The sequence below is a fragment of the Dendrobates tinctorius genome, unplaced genomic scaffold, assembly GCF_039654945.1.
Source record: "Dendrobates tinctorius isolate UK_male_01 unplaced genomic scaffold, ASM3965494v1 ptg000028l, whole genome shotgun sequence".
NCBI lineage: Eukaryota > Metazoa > Chordata > Amphibia > Anura > Dendrobatidae > Dendrobates > Dendrobates tinctorius.
Window position 1 is genome coordinate 23,665,970 of NW_027361696.1, and position 16,905 is coordinate 23,682,874.

A 16,905-nucleotide genomic window follows, 5' to 3' on the forward strand; every position below is an offset into this window, starting at 1 on the left:
CTGACGGGATGATGTGGGATATTAGAGGTAGTAGTCCAGTGGCTCTGGCTGACGGGAAGATGTGAGATATTAGGGGTAGTAGTCCAGTAGCTCTGGCTAATAGGATGATGTGGGATATTATGGATAGCAGTCTGGTGGCTCTGGCTGACGGGATGATGTGGGATATTAGTGGTAGTATTCCGGTGACTCTGGCTGATGGGATGATGTGGGATATTAGGGGTAGTAGTCCGGTAGCTCAGGCTAATAGGATGATGTGGAATATTATGGATAGTAGTCTGGTGGCTCTAGCTGATGGGATGATGTGGGATATTAGTGGTAGTGTTCCGGTGACTCTGGCTGACGGGGTGATGTGGGATATTAGGGGTAATAGTCCGGTGGCTCTGGCTGACGGGATGATGTGGGATATTAGGGATAGTAGTCTGGTGGTTCTGGCTGATGGGATGATGTGGGATATTAGGGGTAGTAGTCTGGTGGCTCAGATGGGATGATGTGGGATATTAGCGTAGTAGTCCGGTGGCTCTGGCTGAAGGAATGATGTGGGATATTAGGGGTTGAAGTCCGGTGGCTCAGATGGGATGATGTGGAATATTAGGGTAGTAGTCCGGTGGCTCTTGCTGATGGGATGATGTGGGATATTAGGGGTAGTAGTCCCGTGGCTCTGACGGGATGATGTGGGATATTAGGGGTAGTAGTCCGGTGGCTCTGGCTGACAGTATGATGTGGGATATTAGGGGTAGTAGTCCCGTGGCTCTGACGGGATGATGTGGGATATTAGGGGTAGTAGTCCGGTGGCTCTGGCTGACTGAATGATGTAGGATATTAGGGGTATTAGTCCGGTGGCTCTGGCTGACGGTATGATGTGGGATTTTAGGGGTAGTAGTCTGGTGGCTCTGACGGGATGATGTGGGATATTAGTGGTAGTAATCCGGTGGCTCTGGCTGACAGGATAATGTAAGATATATGGGGTAGTAGTCCGGTAGCTCTGGCTGACGGTATGATGTGGGATATTAAGGGTAGTAGTCTGGTGGCTCTGACGGGATGATGTGAGGTATTAGTGGTAGTAGTTTGGTGGCTCTGGCTGATGGGATGATGTAGGATATTAGGGGTAGTAGTCCGGTGGCCCTGACGGGATGATGTGGGATGGATATTAGTTGTAGTAGTCCAGTGGCTCGAGCTGATGGGATGATGTGGGATATTAAGGGTAGTAGTCTGGTGGCTCTGACGGGATGATGTGGGATATTAGGGGTAGTAGTCCGGTAACTCTGGCTAATGGGATGATGTGGGATATTATGGATAGTAGTCTGGTGGTTCTGGCTGATGAGATGATGTGGGATATTAGGGGTAGTAGTCCGGTGGCTCTTGCTGATGGGATGATGTGGGATATTAGGGGTAGTAGTCCCGTGGCTCTGACAGGATGATGTGGGATATTAGGGGTAGTAGACCGGTGGCTCTGGCTGATGGGATGATGTGGAAAATTAGAGTGAGTGTGGCTATGTGGAGTGGGCGGTGCAATAGACTCAGCTTTATATATATCTAATATATAAAGCTGAATATGGATGTGTATGTATGTACAGTTGTGGCCAAAAGTATTGACACCCCTGCAATTCTGTCAGATAATACTCAGTTTCTTCCTGAAAATGATTGCAAACACAAATTCTTTGGTATTATTAGCTCCATTTAATTTGTCATAAATGAAAAAACACAAAAGAGAATGAAGCAAAAAGCAAAACATTGATCATTTTACACAAAACTCCAAAAATGGGCCAGACAAAAGTATTGGCACCCTCAGCCTAATACTTGGTTGCACAACCTTTAGCCAAAATAACTGCGACCAACCGGTAACCATCAATGAGTTTCTTACAATGCTTTGCTGGAATTTTAGACCATTCTTCTTTGGCAAACTGCTCCACGTCCCTGATATTAGAAGGGTGCCTTCTCCAAACTGCCATTTTTAGATCTCTCCACAGGTGTTCTATGGGATTCAGGTCTGGACTCATTGCTGGCCACCTTAGAAGTCTCCAGTGCTTTCTCTCAAACCATTTTCTAGTGCTTTTTGACATGTGTTTTGGGTCATTGTCCTGCTGGAAGACCCATGACCTCTGAGGGAGACCCAGCTTTCTCACACTGGGCCCTACATTATGCTGCAATATTTGTTGGCAGTCTTCAGACTTCATAATGCCATGCACATGGTCAAGCAGTCCAGTGCCAGAGGCAGCAAAGCAACCCCAAAACATCAGGGAACCTCCGCCATGTTTGACTGTAGAGACCGTGTTCTTTTCTTTGAATGCCTCTTTTTTTCTCCAGTAAAATCTATGTTGATGCCTTTGCCCAAAAAGCTCTACTTTTGTCTCATCTGACCAGAGGCTTTTTCAGGTAAGTTTTGGCAAACTCCAGCCTGGCTTTTTTATGTCTCGGGGTAAGAAGTGGGGTCTTCCTGGGTCTCCTACCATACAGTCCCTTTTCATTCAGACGCCGACGGATAGTACGGGTTGACACTGTTGTACCCTCGGACTGCAGGGCAGCTTGAACTTATTTGGATGTTAGTTGAGGTTCTTTATCCAACATCCGCACAATCTTGCGTTGAAATCTCTTGTCAATTTTTCTTTTCCGTCCACATCTAGGGAGGTTAGCCACAGTGCCATGGGCTTTAAACTTCTTGATGACACTGCGCACGGTAGACACAGGAACATTCAGGTCTTTGGAGATGGACTTGTAGCCTTGAGATTGCTCATGCTTCCTCACAATTTGGTTACTCAAGTTCTCAGACAGTTCTTTGGTCTTCTTTCTTTTCTCCATGTTCAATGTTGTACACACAAGGACACAGGACAGAGGTCGAGTCAACTTTAATCCATGTCATCTGGCTGCAAGTGTGATTTAGTTATTGCCAACACCTGTTAGGTGCCACAGGTAAGTTACAGGTGCTGTTAATTACACAAATTAGAGAAGCATCACATGATTTTTCGAACAGTGCCAATACTTTTGTCCACCCTCTTTTTTATGTTTGGTGTGGAATTATATCCAATTTGGCTTTAGGACAATTCTTTTTGTGTTTTTTCATTTAAGACAAATTAAATGAAGATAATAATACCAAAGAATTTGTGTTTGCAATCATTTTCAGGAAGAAACTGAGTATTATCTGAAAGAATTGCAGGGGTGTCAATACTTTTGGCCACAACTGTATGTACAGTGGGGCAAAAAAGTATTTAGTCAGTCAGCAATAGTGGAAGTTCCACCACTTAAAAAGATGAGAGGCGTCTGTAATTTACATCATAGGTAGACCTCAACTATGGGAGACAAACTGAGAAAAAAAAATCCAGAAAATCACATTGTCTGGTTTTTTTTCATTTTATTTGCATATTATGGTGGAAAATAAGTATTTGGTCAGAAACAAAATTTCATCTCAATACTTTGTGATATATCCTTTGTTGGCAATGACAGAGGCCAAACGTTTTCTGTAAGTCTTCACAAGGTTGCCACACACTGGTATGTTGGCCCATTCCTCCATGCAGATCTCCTCTAGAGCAGTGATGTTTTTGGCTTTTCGCTTGGCAACACGGACTTTCAACTCCCTCCAAAGGTTTTCTATAGGGTTGAGATCTGGAGACTGGCTAGGCCACTCCAGGACCTTGAAATGCTTCTTACGAAGCCACTCCTTCGTTGCCCTGGCGGTGTGCTTTGGATCATTGTCATGTTGAAAGACCCAGCCACGTTTCATATTCAATGCCCTTGCTGATGGAAGGAGGTTTGCACTCAAAATCTCACGATACATGGCCCCATTCATTCTTTCATGTACCCGGATCAGTCGTCCTGGCCCCTTTGCAGAGAAACAGCCCCAAAGCATGATGTTTCCACCACCATGCTTTACAGTAGGTATGGTGTTTGATGGATGCAACTCAGTATTCTTTTTCCTCCAAACACGACAAGTTGTGTTTCTACCAAACAGTTCCAGTTTGGTTTCATCAGACCATAGGACATTCTCCCAAAACTCCTCTGGATCATCCATATGCTCTCTAGCAAACTTCAGATGGGCCCGGACATGTACAGGCTTAAGCAGTGGGACACGTCTGGCACTGCAGGATCTGAGTCCATGGTGGCGTAGTGTGTTACTTATGGTAGGCCTTGCTACATTGGTCCCAGCTATCTGCAGTTCATTCACTAGGTCCCCCCGCGTGGTTCTGGGATTTTTGCTCACCGTTCTTGTGATCATTCTGACCCCACAGGGTGGGATTTTGCGTGGAGTACCAGATCGAGGGAGATTATCAGTGGTCTTGTATGTCTTCCATTTTCTAATTATTGCTCCCACAGTTGATTTCTTCACTCCAAGCTGGTTGGCTATTGCAGATTCAGTCTTCCCAGCCTGGTGCAGGGCTACAATTTTGTTTCTGGTGTCCTTTAACAGCTCTTTGGTCTTCACCATAGTGGAGTTTGGAGTCAGACTGTTTGAGGGTGTGCACAGGTGTCTTTTTATACTGATAACAAGTTTAAACAGGTGCCATTACTACAGGTGATGAGTGGAGGAAAGAGGAGACTCTTAAAGAAGAAGTTACAGGTCTGTGAGAGCCAGAAATCTTGATTGCTTGTTTCTGACCAAATACTTATTTTCCACCATAATATGCAAATAAAATGAAAAAAAACAGACAATGTGATTTTCTGGATTTTTTTTTCTCAGTTTGTCTCCCATAGTTGAGGTCTACCTATGATGTAAATTACAGACGCCTCTCATCTTTTTAAGTGGTGGAACTTGCACTATTGCTGACTGACTAAATACTTTTTTGCCCCACTGTATGTGTGTGTCTGGGATTGGCATCCGCACCGTCGCAGCTACAGCCACAAAATTTGGCACAGTCACACGTCTGGACCCCAAGAGCGTCATAGGCTATGTTGTGAGACAAAATTTTAACCCCGTGCGTTCCAATTCACCAAACAATTTTGCCCCTATCTACATAATGGGGGAAAAAGTGTATGTATTGGCATCTGCACCGTCGTAGCTACAGCCACAAAATTTTGCACAGTCACACGTCTGGACCCTGAGAGCGTCATAGGCTATGTTGTGAGGTGAAATTTTAACCCCGCGCGTACCAATTCACCAAACAATTTTGCCCCTATCTACATATTGGGGAAAAAGTGAAAGGAAAAGTGTTGGAGGCTGTCACGGCACCGCCAGACTCAGGGCCTGCTGTCCCGGCCTCGGCCAGTAGGAGGCGCCGGACTATCACATCACCGTCAGACTCAGGGCCTGCTGTTCCGGCCTCGACCACTAGGAGGCGCCGGACTGTCCTATCACCGTCTGACACGTGGCCTGCAGTCTCGGCCTTGGTCTCTGGGAGGCGTTGTGCTTCAACCCCGAGTGGTGGCGGCGATAGTCATGAGGCTCCTGCGCAGGCGTCCGCTGGACGCAGGCTTCGCTCCTCGGTCAGTCATGAAGGGGCTGGTGCATTACCATCCAGCCTGGTCCTGGGGGCGGTCCGGATGACATCATCAGGCCACGGGCCTGTAAGGGATGACCTGATCCCTCAAATACCTTGGGACTGCTCTTGCAGGCCGCCGGATATATTCTTGGTTCCCCTGCGTGTTACTGTGTGAATTGCTGTTTTACTGACTCTGACTTTTGCCTGGACTTCTGACTTTGCTTCTGCCTAACGATTCTGTACCTCTGCGACTCTCCTGGTTTATGACACTGACTTCGGCCTGGATTCTGACTCTGCTTCTGCCTAACGACTTTGTACCTCTGCTGCCCTCCTGGTTTATGACTCTTACTTTGGCCTGGATTCTGACTCTGCTTTTGCCTAACGATTCTGTACCGCTGCTGCCCTCCCGGTTTATGACTCTGGCTTTGACCTGGAATCTGACTCTGCTACTGTCTACTGTTTTTATACCATTTCTGCCTGACTGGTTTAGTCTCGGATATCATTGCCTCTGTGTCCTGTATTGGAACACCTTTCTGGCGACCGTCCTGCTCTGGTCATTGCTCCTATTCAGACAGCGCCTCCTGGGCTCTGCTATAAATCCAGATCCCTGTATAGGGGTAAAGGGTCTCAGTGTTTCTCGGGGTGCTGTCTGGCTGCAGTCCAGACCGCAGGCAGACGTCACATTATATCCGGCCATAAAAATAAAACGGCTTTTTGTGTCTATACTTAACACAGATAAAAGCAGTTTTCCTCACCTTTTTTTTTCCTTCCTCTTGACTGAGCTGATTCTTGGCCCAAACACCTGTTACATTGCTCAGCCTGGGAAGTCACTCTCAGGCTCAAACATGCTGCAGCCTGGAAGCTTCAAGGAAAATGCTGGCTGTTGGAAATCCACATTCCTGGACCATCACCCCCTGGACAGCGTTGGGGGTCAGGTATTGCCCGCAAATGCGGCCAAACTGTTGTTGCCAGTTTCCCTTTCTTTTGCTAAGAAACGTCTGTGTGTGAAGGCTTATGTGGATTGTGGTGCTGCCGTCAACCTTATGGATTTTTTATGTGCTAAGAGCCTTGGTGTACCTCTGTCAAGGCTTAAAGCGCCTATTCAGACTACTGCGATTAATGGTACATCTATATTCCAAGGAGGCGTGGAATTCGTTACTGCCGAAATTTCTATGTCATTGGGGACGTTACATAACGAACAAATGTCATTTTTTGTTTTATACAATTTATCAGATCCAGTGGTGTTAGGCATGCCATGGTTGCACCAACATAATCCGATTATTGACTGGCGCATAGGTGACGTTGTACGCTGGAGTCCATGGTGTCAGAGTAACTGTATGTCTTTTTCAGTGAACCAGATTAAAATTAAAACACCTTCTATTCCATATGCGTTTAGGGATTATGAAGATGTTTTCTCTATAGTGGAGTCGGAGAAACTACCTCCTCACAGAGAATACGATTGTCCTATCGAATTGGTCCCTGGTGCCCGTCTCCCTAAGGGGAGAATATTCAACCTCTCTGGTCCTGAGCGTGTAGCCATGAAGGAATACATTGCAGACAGCCTTCGAAAAGGCTTCATTAGACCTTCCACCTCACCTGTAGGAGCTGGGTTTTTCTTTGTAGAGAAAAAAGATGGTGGACTCAGACCATGCATTGACTACCGTGAGCTGAACGCCATAACGGTAAAAAATCAATACCCGCTGCCACTCATTCCTGATCTGTTTAACCAGTTACTGGGAGCTCGCTGGTTTACTAAGCTTGACCTCCGGGGGGCATATAACCTGGTCCGCATAAGAGATGGGGACGAATGGAAAACGGCCTTTAATACACCCCTTGGCCATTTTGAGTACCTGGTAATGCCCTTCGGACTCAGTAACGCTCCTGCAGTGTTCCAGCACTTCGTCAATGATATTTTTAGAGCTATTTGTGGGGTGTATGTCGTCGTATATCTGGACGACATTTTGATTTATTCTGCTGATCCTGTGACTCATGCTCAACACGTCCGTTCAGTACTGCAAAGACTGCGCGAAAACTATTTGTTCGCGAAATTTGAAAAATGTGTTTTTTTTGCCGAAGAGGTGCAGTTCTTAGGATACATGGTCTCAGGCAAGGGGTTCCGCATGGATCCCGCCAAGATTCAACCCATTAAGGATTGGGTACAACCCAAATCGCTGAAAGCACTCCAGCGATTTTTGGGATTTGCGAATTATTATCGCAAATTCATCAGGGGATTCTCAGAGATTGCCAAGCCACTCACGGACCTTACCCGGAAAGGGGCGGACGTGACTAATTGGAATCCTGAGGCAACCAGGGCTTTTTCCACACTAAAAGGGTGCTTCGTGGCCAACCCGGTGTTGATTCAACCAAACTTGGACCACCCGTTTATTGTGGAGGTGGATGCCTCCGAAGTCGGAGTGGGAGCAGTGCTCTCACAAGGCTCTGCATCCCTCACTCAGCTTCGTCCATGTGCCTTTTTCTCCCGCAAATTCTCTGCCACGGAGAGAAACTATGACATCGGCAACCGAGAATTATTGGCAATTAAGTGGGCCTTCGAGGAATGGCGCCACTTCCTCGAAGGCGCCAAACACAAAATTACTGTTATTACCGATCACAAAAACCTAACCTACCTAGAGTCGGCTAAAAGACTAAACCCTAGGCAGGCCAGGTGGGCCTTGTTTTTCTCCAGGTTCGATTTTTTTTTAATCACCTTTCGCCCCGGAACCAAAAATATGAGGGCAGATGCCCTCTCCCGCAGCTTTTGTCACACACACACCGAGGACTATGAACCAGCTCCCATATTGGCAAATGGCATTGTTGTGTCGGCAGTATCTCTGGACCTTCTGGAGGAGATCCTTAGGTCATCAGAACAAGTTCCTGACTCTACGCCCCCCAAAAAATTATTCGTCCCAGCTACTTTTCGCTTACGAGTGTTAAAAGAATCTCACGACTCCGTCCTGGCAGGCCACCCTGGTCTTAATAATACCACTAGGCTGGTAACCAGGAACTTTTGGTGGCCAACGGTGGCCAAGGACTGCAAGGAGTACGTCTCAGCATGTGAAGTCTGTGCCCGCGCCAAGTCCCCCCATAACCGTCCTGCCGGCTGGCTTCAGCCCTTGCCCACCCCTGAAAGTCCATGGACCCACATCTCCATGGACTTCATTACAGACCTGCCACCTTCCGAGGGGAAAACTTGTATTTGGGTGGTGGTGGACAGGTTCAGTAAACAGTCTCACTTTGTTCCCCTGTCCGGCTTACCCAACTCTGAAACCTTAAGCAAGTTGTTTGTTCTTCACGTTGTACGTCTGCACGGCGTTCCGGCGAATATCGTATCCGACAGGGGTACCCAGTTCGTCTCGAAGTTCTGGAGGGCGTTCTGTAGACGTATTGGTGTTGAGTTGTCTTTTTCCTCGGCATACCATCCCGAGACGAATGGTCAAACTGAGCGTGCCAACCAAACGCTGGAGCAATACCTCCGCTGCTATGTCTCAGCACATCAGTCAGATTGGGTGGAACATTTGCCATTGGCAGAGTTCGCTCTCAATAATAGATACCAAGACTCCATCAAAACCACCCCCTTCTTCTGTAACCTCGGTCTACATCCGCGCTTTGGATCATTTTCGGCCAAGATGTCGGAAATCCCAGGGGTTGAGCAAAATATACATCGTCTAAAGACTATTTGGTCCGAAGTAAACTCTAATTTAAAAGGGGCTCAAATTAGACAGACTTCGGCAGCCAATAAACGACGATCCCAGGGGCCGCACCTGGGAGTTGGTGACAAGGTTTGGCTCTCTACAAGAAACATCAAACTTAAGGTACCGTCAGCCAAACTGGGTCCCAGGTTCATCGGACCATATGAAATATTAGAGGTAATTAACCCAGTAGCGTTTCGGTTAAAACTCCCGCAGTCTTTTAAAATTCCTAACGTTTTTCATAAGTCCCTCCTCAAGGTATACCGCTCCCCAATTCGTCCCGTCCGGTCCCCTCCTCCTCCAGTTTTGGTCAAGGGCGCCTTAGAGTACGAGGTCCAAGGCATATTTGATTCCCGTCTAGTGAGAAACTCGGTACAATACTTGGTGCATTGGAAGGGCTACGGCCCAGAGGAGAGGTCCTGGGTCCCCGCTAGTGACATTCGTGCAAAGCGGTTGATTAGCAGGTTTCACCTCCTCCACCCTGACAAACCGGGTTTTGAGGGTCCGGAGGCCCCTCTTAGAGGGGGGGGGTACTGTCACGGCACCGCCAGACTCAGGGCCTGCTGTCCCGGCCTCGGCCAGTAGGAGGCGCCGGACTATCACATCACCGTCAGACTCAGGGCCTGCTGTTCCGGCCTCGACCACTAGGAGGCGCCGGACTGTCCTATCACCGTCTGACACGTGGCCTGCAGTCTCGGCCTTGGTCTCTGGGAGGCGTTGTGCTTCAACCCCGAGTGGTGGCGGCGATAGTCATGAGGCTCCTGCGCAGGCGTCCGCTGGACGCAGGCTTCGCTCCTCGGTCAGTCATGAAGGGGCTGGTGCATTACCATCCAGCCTGGTCCTGGGGGCGGTCCGGATGACATCATCAGGCCACGGGCCTGTAAGGGATGACCTGATCCCTCAAATACCTTGGGACTGCTCTTGCAGGCCGCCGGATATATTCTTGGTTCCCCTGCGTGTTACTGTGTGAATTGCTGTTTTACTGACTCTGACTTTTGCCTGGACTTCTGACTTTGCTTCTGCCTAACGATTCTGTACCTCTGCGACTCTCCTGGTTTATGACACTGACTTCGGCCTGGATTCTGACTCTGCTTCTGCCTAACGACTTTGTACCTCTGCTGCCCTCCTGGTTTATGACTCTTACTTTGGCCTGGATTCTGACTCTGCTTTTGCCTAACGATTCTGTACCGCTGCTGCCCTCCCGGTTTATGACTCTGGCTTTGACCTGGAATCTGACTCTGCTACTGTCTACTGTTTTTATACCATTTCTGCCTGACTGGTTTAGTCTCGGATATCATTGCCTCTGTGTCCTGTATTGGAACACCTTTCTGGCGACCGTCCTGCTCTGGTCATTGCTCCTATTCAGACAGCGCCTCCTGGGCTCTGCTATAAATCCAGATCCCTGTATAGGGGTAAAGGGTCTCAGTGTTTCTCGGGGTGCTGTCTGGCTGCAGTCCAGACCGCAGGCAGACGTCACAGAGGCAAATTGACAGCTGCCAGATGTGAACAAGGGGGACTTAAAGAATGAGAGCGACCGCGCCAAAGAGTATATACCGTACAGTTGCTTAGGTAGGGCCCTGATATGGGATACTCACCACACACGGGGATATGAACACACACACAAAATGCACCACACACTACCACGTGCTTCAACACATATACCACCCTCAGCACACATTTCACCACACATACACCAACCTCGCCATATAAAAGTCGAAACACAAAAGTCGCCACTCAAAGCTCGCCACGCTGTCCCAGAGCTGTTTAAAAGATGAAAAATGAGCTGTGATTGGTTGCTATCAGCAACAGTTTTCTTTGTAGACAGTTGTGGTAACTTAGGCCTATTATTATTATCATTTCTATGGTGTTATCATCCTTCTATAAAGCTGGAAATAACACAATTTATTACCGTGCCAACACAGACCACCCTCTGACACAGACTGCAGGAGGAGCCCAGTATCACACAGAAGAGGATTAGATACACGGCTCAGCAGTCAGTATCACACAGGATAGGATTAGATACACAACTCAGCAGTCAGTATCACACAGGATAGGATTAGATACACAGCTAAGCAGTCAGTATCACACAGGATAGGATTAGATACACAGCTCAGCAGACAGTATCACACAGGGGAGGATTAGATACACGGCTCAGCAGTTGGTATCACACAGGATAGGATGAGATACACAGCTCAGCAGGCAGTATCACACAGGATAGGATTAGATATACAGCTCAGCAGTCAGTATCACACAGGATAGGAATATATACGCAGCTCAGCACACAGTATCACACAGAATAGTATTAGATACACGGCTCAGCAGTCAGTATGACACAGGATAAGATTAGATACACAGCTCAGCAGTCAGTATCACACAGGATAGGATTAGATACGCAGCTCAGCAGACAGTATCACACAGGAGAGGATTAGATACATGGCTCAGCAGACAGTATCACACAGGATAGGATTAGATACAGGGCTCAGCAGTCAGTATAACACAGGATAGGATTAGATACAGGGCTCAGCAGACAGTATCACACAGGATAGGATTAGATACACAGCTCAGCAGACAGTATCACACAGGATAGGATTAGATATGCAGCTCAGCAGACAGTATCACACAGGAGAGGATTAGATACATGGCTCAGCAGTCAGTATCACACAGGATAGGATTAGATACAGGGCTCAGCAGACAGTATCACACAGGATAGGATTAGATACACAGCTCAGCAGTCAGTATCACACAGGATAGGATTAGATACATGGCTCAGCAGACAGTATCAAACAGGATAGGATTAGATGCATGGTTTTTATGTGCAATATAATCATTATAATTTGTTAGAACTAACCACAGTTGGTTACTATGCCCAGGCAACGCCGGGCTCTTCAGCTAGTAAAGTATAAAATTCCCATATACATTCAGATACAGGAAAGATATATATCTTTGTACCGTGCTAGCCAGTAGATAGAAGAATATTTTTCATATACATTCAGTAACATGAACAATAAAATGAAAAACAAAAATGCAAAAGCAGAAAATCTATTGCTTCCTATAGGGTTGACACTGATAAAATGACACAATCCAGTAATTTGAAAGCTCTACAATGTTAATTAATAATCATAATTCATGCTTCTCTGTTAAATGATTGGCTCTCAGGTTTGGACTGTCCGGATCACAGTCATTATGTGATCTGCTCTGATCCATGTGGGACGATCTGCAGCGTCAACGATGCACCTGCCTGCTCCAACTCATGCGCAGAAGGATGCCAGTGCAACACCGGCTACTACTGGGACATAAACAAGTGTGTGCCGCTTGACCGATGTGGATGTCATGTTGAGGGAAAATACTACACAGTAAGTAGACTCTCCAAATATGACCAAAAGTTGGGAGATATTATTGATGACATGGATTACCAGGAGGGTCAACTGTCTGTACAACGTATTACTTTATTTCCTTTTACTTTTAGAATTAAGTATGTTATTTGTTACTTTTACAGGAATGAATGAAGCTTTGTTTTTTTTTCAGGAGAAACTTTCTTTAATGATTTTATTTCATCTCTCGCATTGAGCAAGTGCGTAACTTCATACTGGAGGCTAAAACATGACGGCAAATTATAATAGTAACTAATTATATAAAGTTTGTGCCAAGAATCACAAAACAAGAAATAAGATACAGTGGAAGGAATTTACAGAATAGAAGGGAACTTCATATTACAGGAAGGAAACTACATGAGCAACGAAAGAGCATGACAACTCCCATCATGTATAAGGCTAAAGAATAACAAACAAAAAGGTTTTTCTTGTGGCCCTGCCGTAGGCTGAATCCTATAATTGTAATTAAAATTATTCACCCCACATCTCAAATATATTTTTTTAGTCAAATGTAAAAACTTTCTTCTGAGAATAACGAATATAAAAAGAGGTTTCTCCAAATTTAGCACAAAATGACACTTTTAATGACTGCTGAAGTCTCAAAATTATTCATCTCTTCATGATCAGTCTTTTGTACTTAGTATAGCCCATCTGGCTGTTATGACCTGCTTCCCCTCTGGCTGTTATGATCTGCCGCCCCTCTGGCTTTTATGACTTACTATAGACATGAGGCACAGCTTGCCTCCCTGAAGTATTGGGATAAAGGTTGTGGCTTATGGGTCTAATAGCCAGTATGGCTTTTATGGCCAGCTGTCCCTATGACTGTTATGACATAATACCTCTCTGTCTTTTATGACTAGCATCAGCTCTGGCTTATATGATCTGCCTATCCTTTGGCTTTTATAACCTGCTATCCACCTGGCTGTTATGACTTGTCACTCCTCTGACTTTTGTGACCTGTTGACCCTCTGGTTTTAATGACCTGATGCCCATTTGGCTGTTATGACCCAACACCTCTTTGATGGTTATGAAATTCCTCAGCTCTGTTTGATTTGACCTGCCTACCCCCTGGCTGTAATAATGTGCCTCCACTTTGCTATTATGACCTGTTGCTCTCTGGCTGTTATGACCTGCCGCCTCTCTGGCTGTTATGACCTAATACCTCTCTGACAGTTATGACCTGCTTCAGCTCTAGCTGATATGATCTGCCTACCCACTGGCTGTTATAATGTGCCACCACTTTGGCTGTTATGATCTGCCTACAATCTGGCTGTTATAATCTGCCATCCACCTGCCTGTTATGACTTGTCACTCCCCTGGATTTTATGACCTGATGACCCTCTGGCTGTTATGCCCTGACCTGATGCCCATCTGGCTATTATGACCTAATAGTTCTCTAACTGTAAAGATTTTCCTCAACTCTGGTTCATATGACATGCCTACCGTCTTGCTGTAATAATGTGCCTCCACTTTGCTATTATGACCTGTTGCTCTCTGGCTGTTATGACCTGCCGACTCTCTGGCTGTTATGACCTAATACCTCTCTGGCAGTTATGACCTGACTCAGCTCTAGATCATATGATCTGCCTACCCACTGGCTGTTATAACGTGCCACCATTTTGGTTGTCATGATCTACCTACACTCTGGCTCTTATAATCTTCCATCCACCTGCCTGTTATGACTTGTCACTCCCCTGGCTTTTATGACCTGATGACCTAGCTGTTTTGCCTTGATGTCCATCTGGCTCTTATGATCTAATACCTCTCTGACTGTAATAACCTTCCTCAACTCTGGTTCATATGACCTGCCTACCCTCTGGCTGTAATAATGTGCCTCCACTTTCGCTATTATGACCTGCCTCCACTTTGGCTGTTATGACCTGCCACCTCTCTGATTTATTATAGATATGAGGCAGAGTTTTCTTTCCTGAAGTAGTGCTATCAGGGTTGGGGCTTTTTGTCTGGGTCTAATAGCCACTATGGCCATATATTAGTCACTGTTATTTAATAAAGATTTTGCTAATTAATTTTACAGATAAATGAGAACTTTCTTGAAGATAATTGCTTGCAGATCTGCACATGTCAAGTAGGGGGCGCTGTAACATGTAAAGTCCACAATTGCCCAGAAGGTTCCAGCTGCAAGAGGATACTGGACAGAACATTCATATGTGTGAAGTGAAAAAATGATGCCCCGTACATACTGTATCTCCACATTACCCAGCAGCGACTACCGGAGCAATATTATAATATATAACCTACAAAGTGTATTTTTTACTTTTTTAATTATGTAAGATTTTTTTTGCAAAAAAAAAATTCAGGATGAATTCTCATAAAATTCCTTCATAAACTGTAATGAGTAGAGAAATAAAATTGTTCTGTTAGAATCCTGAGTCTCCTAGTGAATATTCCTGGAATTTTCTTTTATTTGTAACAGCAGAACATGAATGAAGCTCCGGCACCTCAGATATGATTAAAGGGGTTGTCCAAAACTGAAAAAAATATTTTTTTTTTAGGAATGAGCCTTTCTAAAATAAAAAACAGAGACATACTCACATTTCAATAGACCTGCACGATCCAGTGCAGATTGTTCGGGAGGTGTATGACATCTCTGGAGGACGCAAAGTCTGCTTTGTTTGGAAGTCAGAAAGACTTCTGCAGCCTTTGTTTGGCTACAGTGGTCAGTTGATTAGAAAAGAGTGCACTTGGATGTTTCTCTGATGATGCAATCTTCTAGTTACCTGGCCAATGTAGCAATCACATGAGAACCATTCATCTCTGGTGACTGGTACAGGAAGAATTGTCCTTCTGATGACTAGTACCAAGAGAATAGTCAATGTCTGATGACCAATATGGCAAAAACTATCTGGGGTGACTGGAAAAAGGAGAACTATCCATCTAATGTGACTGGAACATGAAAGACCATTGATCTCTTGTAACCAGTACCTGGAAACCATCCATCTTTATCATTTGGTAGGTGGAGAATCACCCACCCCTCAACATTGGTGAAAGGAGGACTATCCATCATTGGTAGCTAGTATTTGGAGAACTATCCATCTCTGGTAGGCAATGCCTCGAGTCACCAAATGCCTCATGCCTCATTGGATCGCATCCATCTCTGGTGACAAATATGTGTAGAATCATCCACCCTTCATGCCAGGTACCTAGAGAAAATCCATCTCTAGCAACTAGCATCTGGAAAATATCAATTTCTGGTAACTAGTACCTGGAGAACATTCATCGATGGTAACTGGTATGTGGAGAACATCCATCTCTGGTAACTAGTACCTGCTGGAAAACATCCATCTCTGGTAACTAGGGATGAGCGACTTTGCCTTTTTTAGGGTCGAGTCGGGTTTCATGAAACCCGACTTTCTCAAAAGTCGAATGGAGCGAAATCGGCCAACTATCGGGAAGAGTCTGAGGTCCGACTGAAACACGAAACCCAATGCATGTCAATGGGGAAGCAAAGTCGGCAGGGAGTGGAGGACACCTACATGCCGGACCGCTTTTTAAAAGTGCACGAAATCTCTCTCTCTCGCTCCGGACGCTGCACATGTCATCTCGTTGCCCACAGCGTACGTCCTTGCTCATTGACTGAAAAAAAGTCACGTGCAAGTGTGGCGCCCCCAGGGGCATGGTCGCCACATTGGCCTTGCCTTCCTCCAGGGGAGGGTAATGCCAGGCTTGGAAGCAGTTATGGGTCTCTCCAGCAGTTAACCTAATGCATGCAACACAGTTCCACTCCGGGCCAGCAGGGGGAGCTCTGAACCAGGATTGAGGAGCAGAGTGCTCTCTGATGGTCAGGAGGAAGGAGTAGTCAGATAGTGTGAGGAGGTCCACGTGTGCAGACGTGTGGAGCGGGGTGGAGGTTGAGCGGGAGGAGAGCTCCCTCACTGCTAGAGCGCAAAGACTGGAGCCTGGTCTCCACGTTGGTACGGATACTAATGCTCCTGCCACAGATACCAGAGGAGTAGGAGGCTGTAAATTTCCTGCTCTCACCAAAGACTTGGGACACAACAGAAATTAAATAGAGAGCGAGGACTCAGGAGAGGAGTCCCCGAGAGAGGCTACAGCTGTCTGTCATACAAGTAAAGCTATAGGAACATCCGAAGAGAGGCATTTCAGAGTAACTAAGTACTGGAGTGCTTCACGCTACAGAGCGCTAGGAAGGAGACTGCACAGCCCTTCTGCTGAGAGAGAATCCTGATCTGCTTCCAGGCTAACCTGCTCCAATACCATCTGTAATCAGGACCCTGGACTGCATATACTCAGTAATGGTACAGAAACTACAACCGCTGTGTCTTGTCTGTTCCTATGCTTTCGGCACTGCTACATTCCCATGCCAGCTACATCTACACTGCCCTGGGACTACAGCTCCACCTGTGGGGAGCTTTACCATCTAAGCTGCACATACCATCAGTTCCAGCGGATCTGTAT

General features: G+C 46.2%; 1 protein-coding gene across 4 annotated transcripts in view; it reads left to right on the plus strand.

The window, feature by feature from the left end:
• Positions 1-14,852, plus strand: part of LOC141085217 (IgGFc-binding protein-like) — a 50,614-nt gene extending 35,762 nt beyond the window's left edge. For 2 of the 4 annotated variants that reach the window (XM_073570469.1, XM_073570471.1), the window contains 2 exons: positions 12,254-12,450; positions 14,504-14,852. In XM_073570469.1, coding sequence (XP_073426570.1) covers positions 12,254-12,450; positions 14,504-14,647 — 341 coding nt within the window. In that variant the 3' untranslated portion in view covers positions 14,648-14,852. Of the gene's footprint in view, positions 1-12,253; positions 12,451-12,622; positions 12,930-14,503 lie in introns of all 4 variants that reach the window. The other 2 variants (XR_012231230.1, XM_073570470.1) reach the window with 2 other exon arrangements.
• Positions 14,853-16,905: the final 2,053 nt, after the last annotated feature.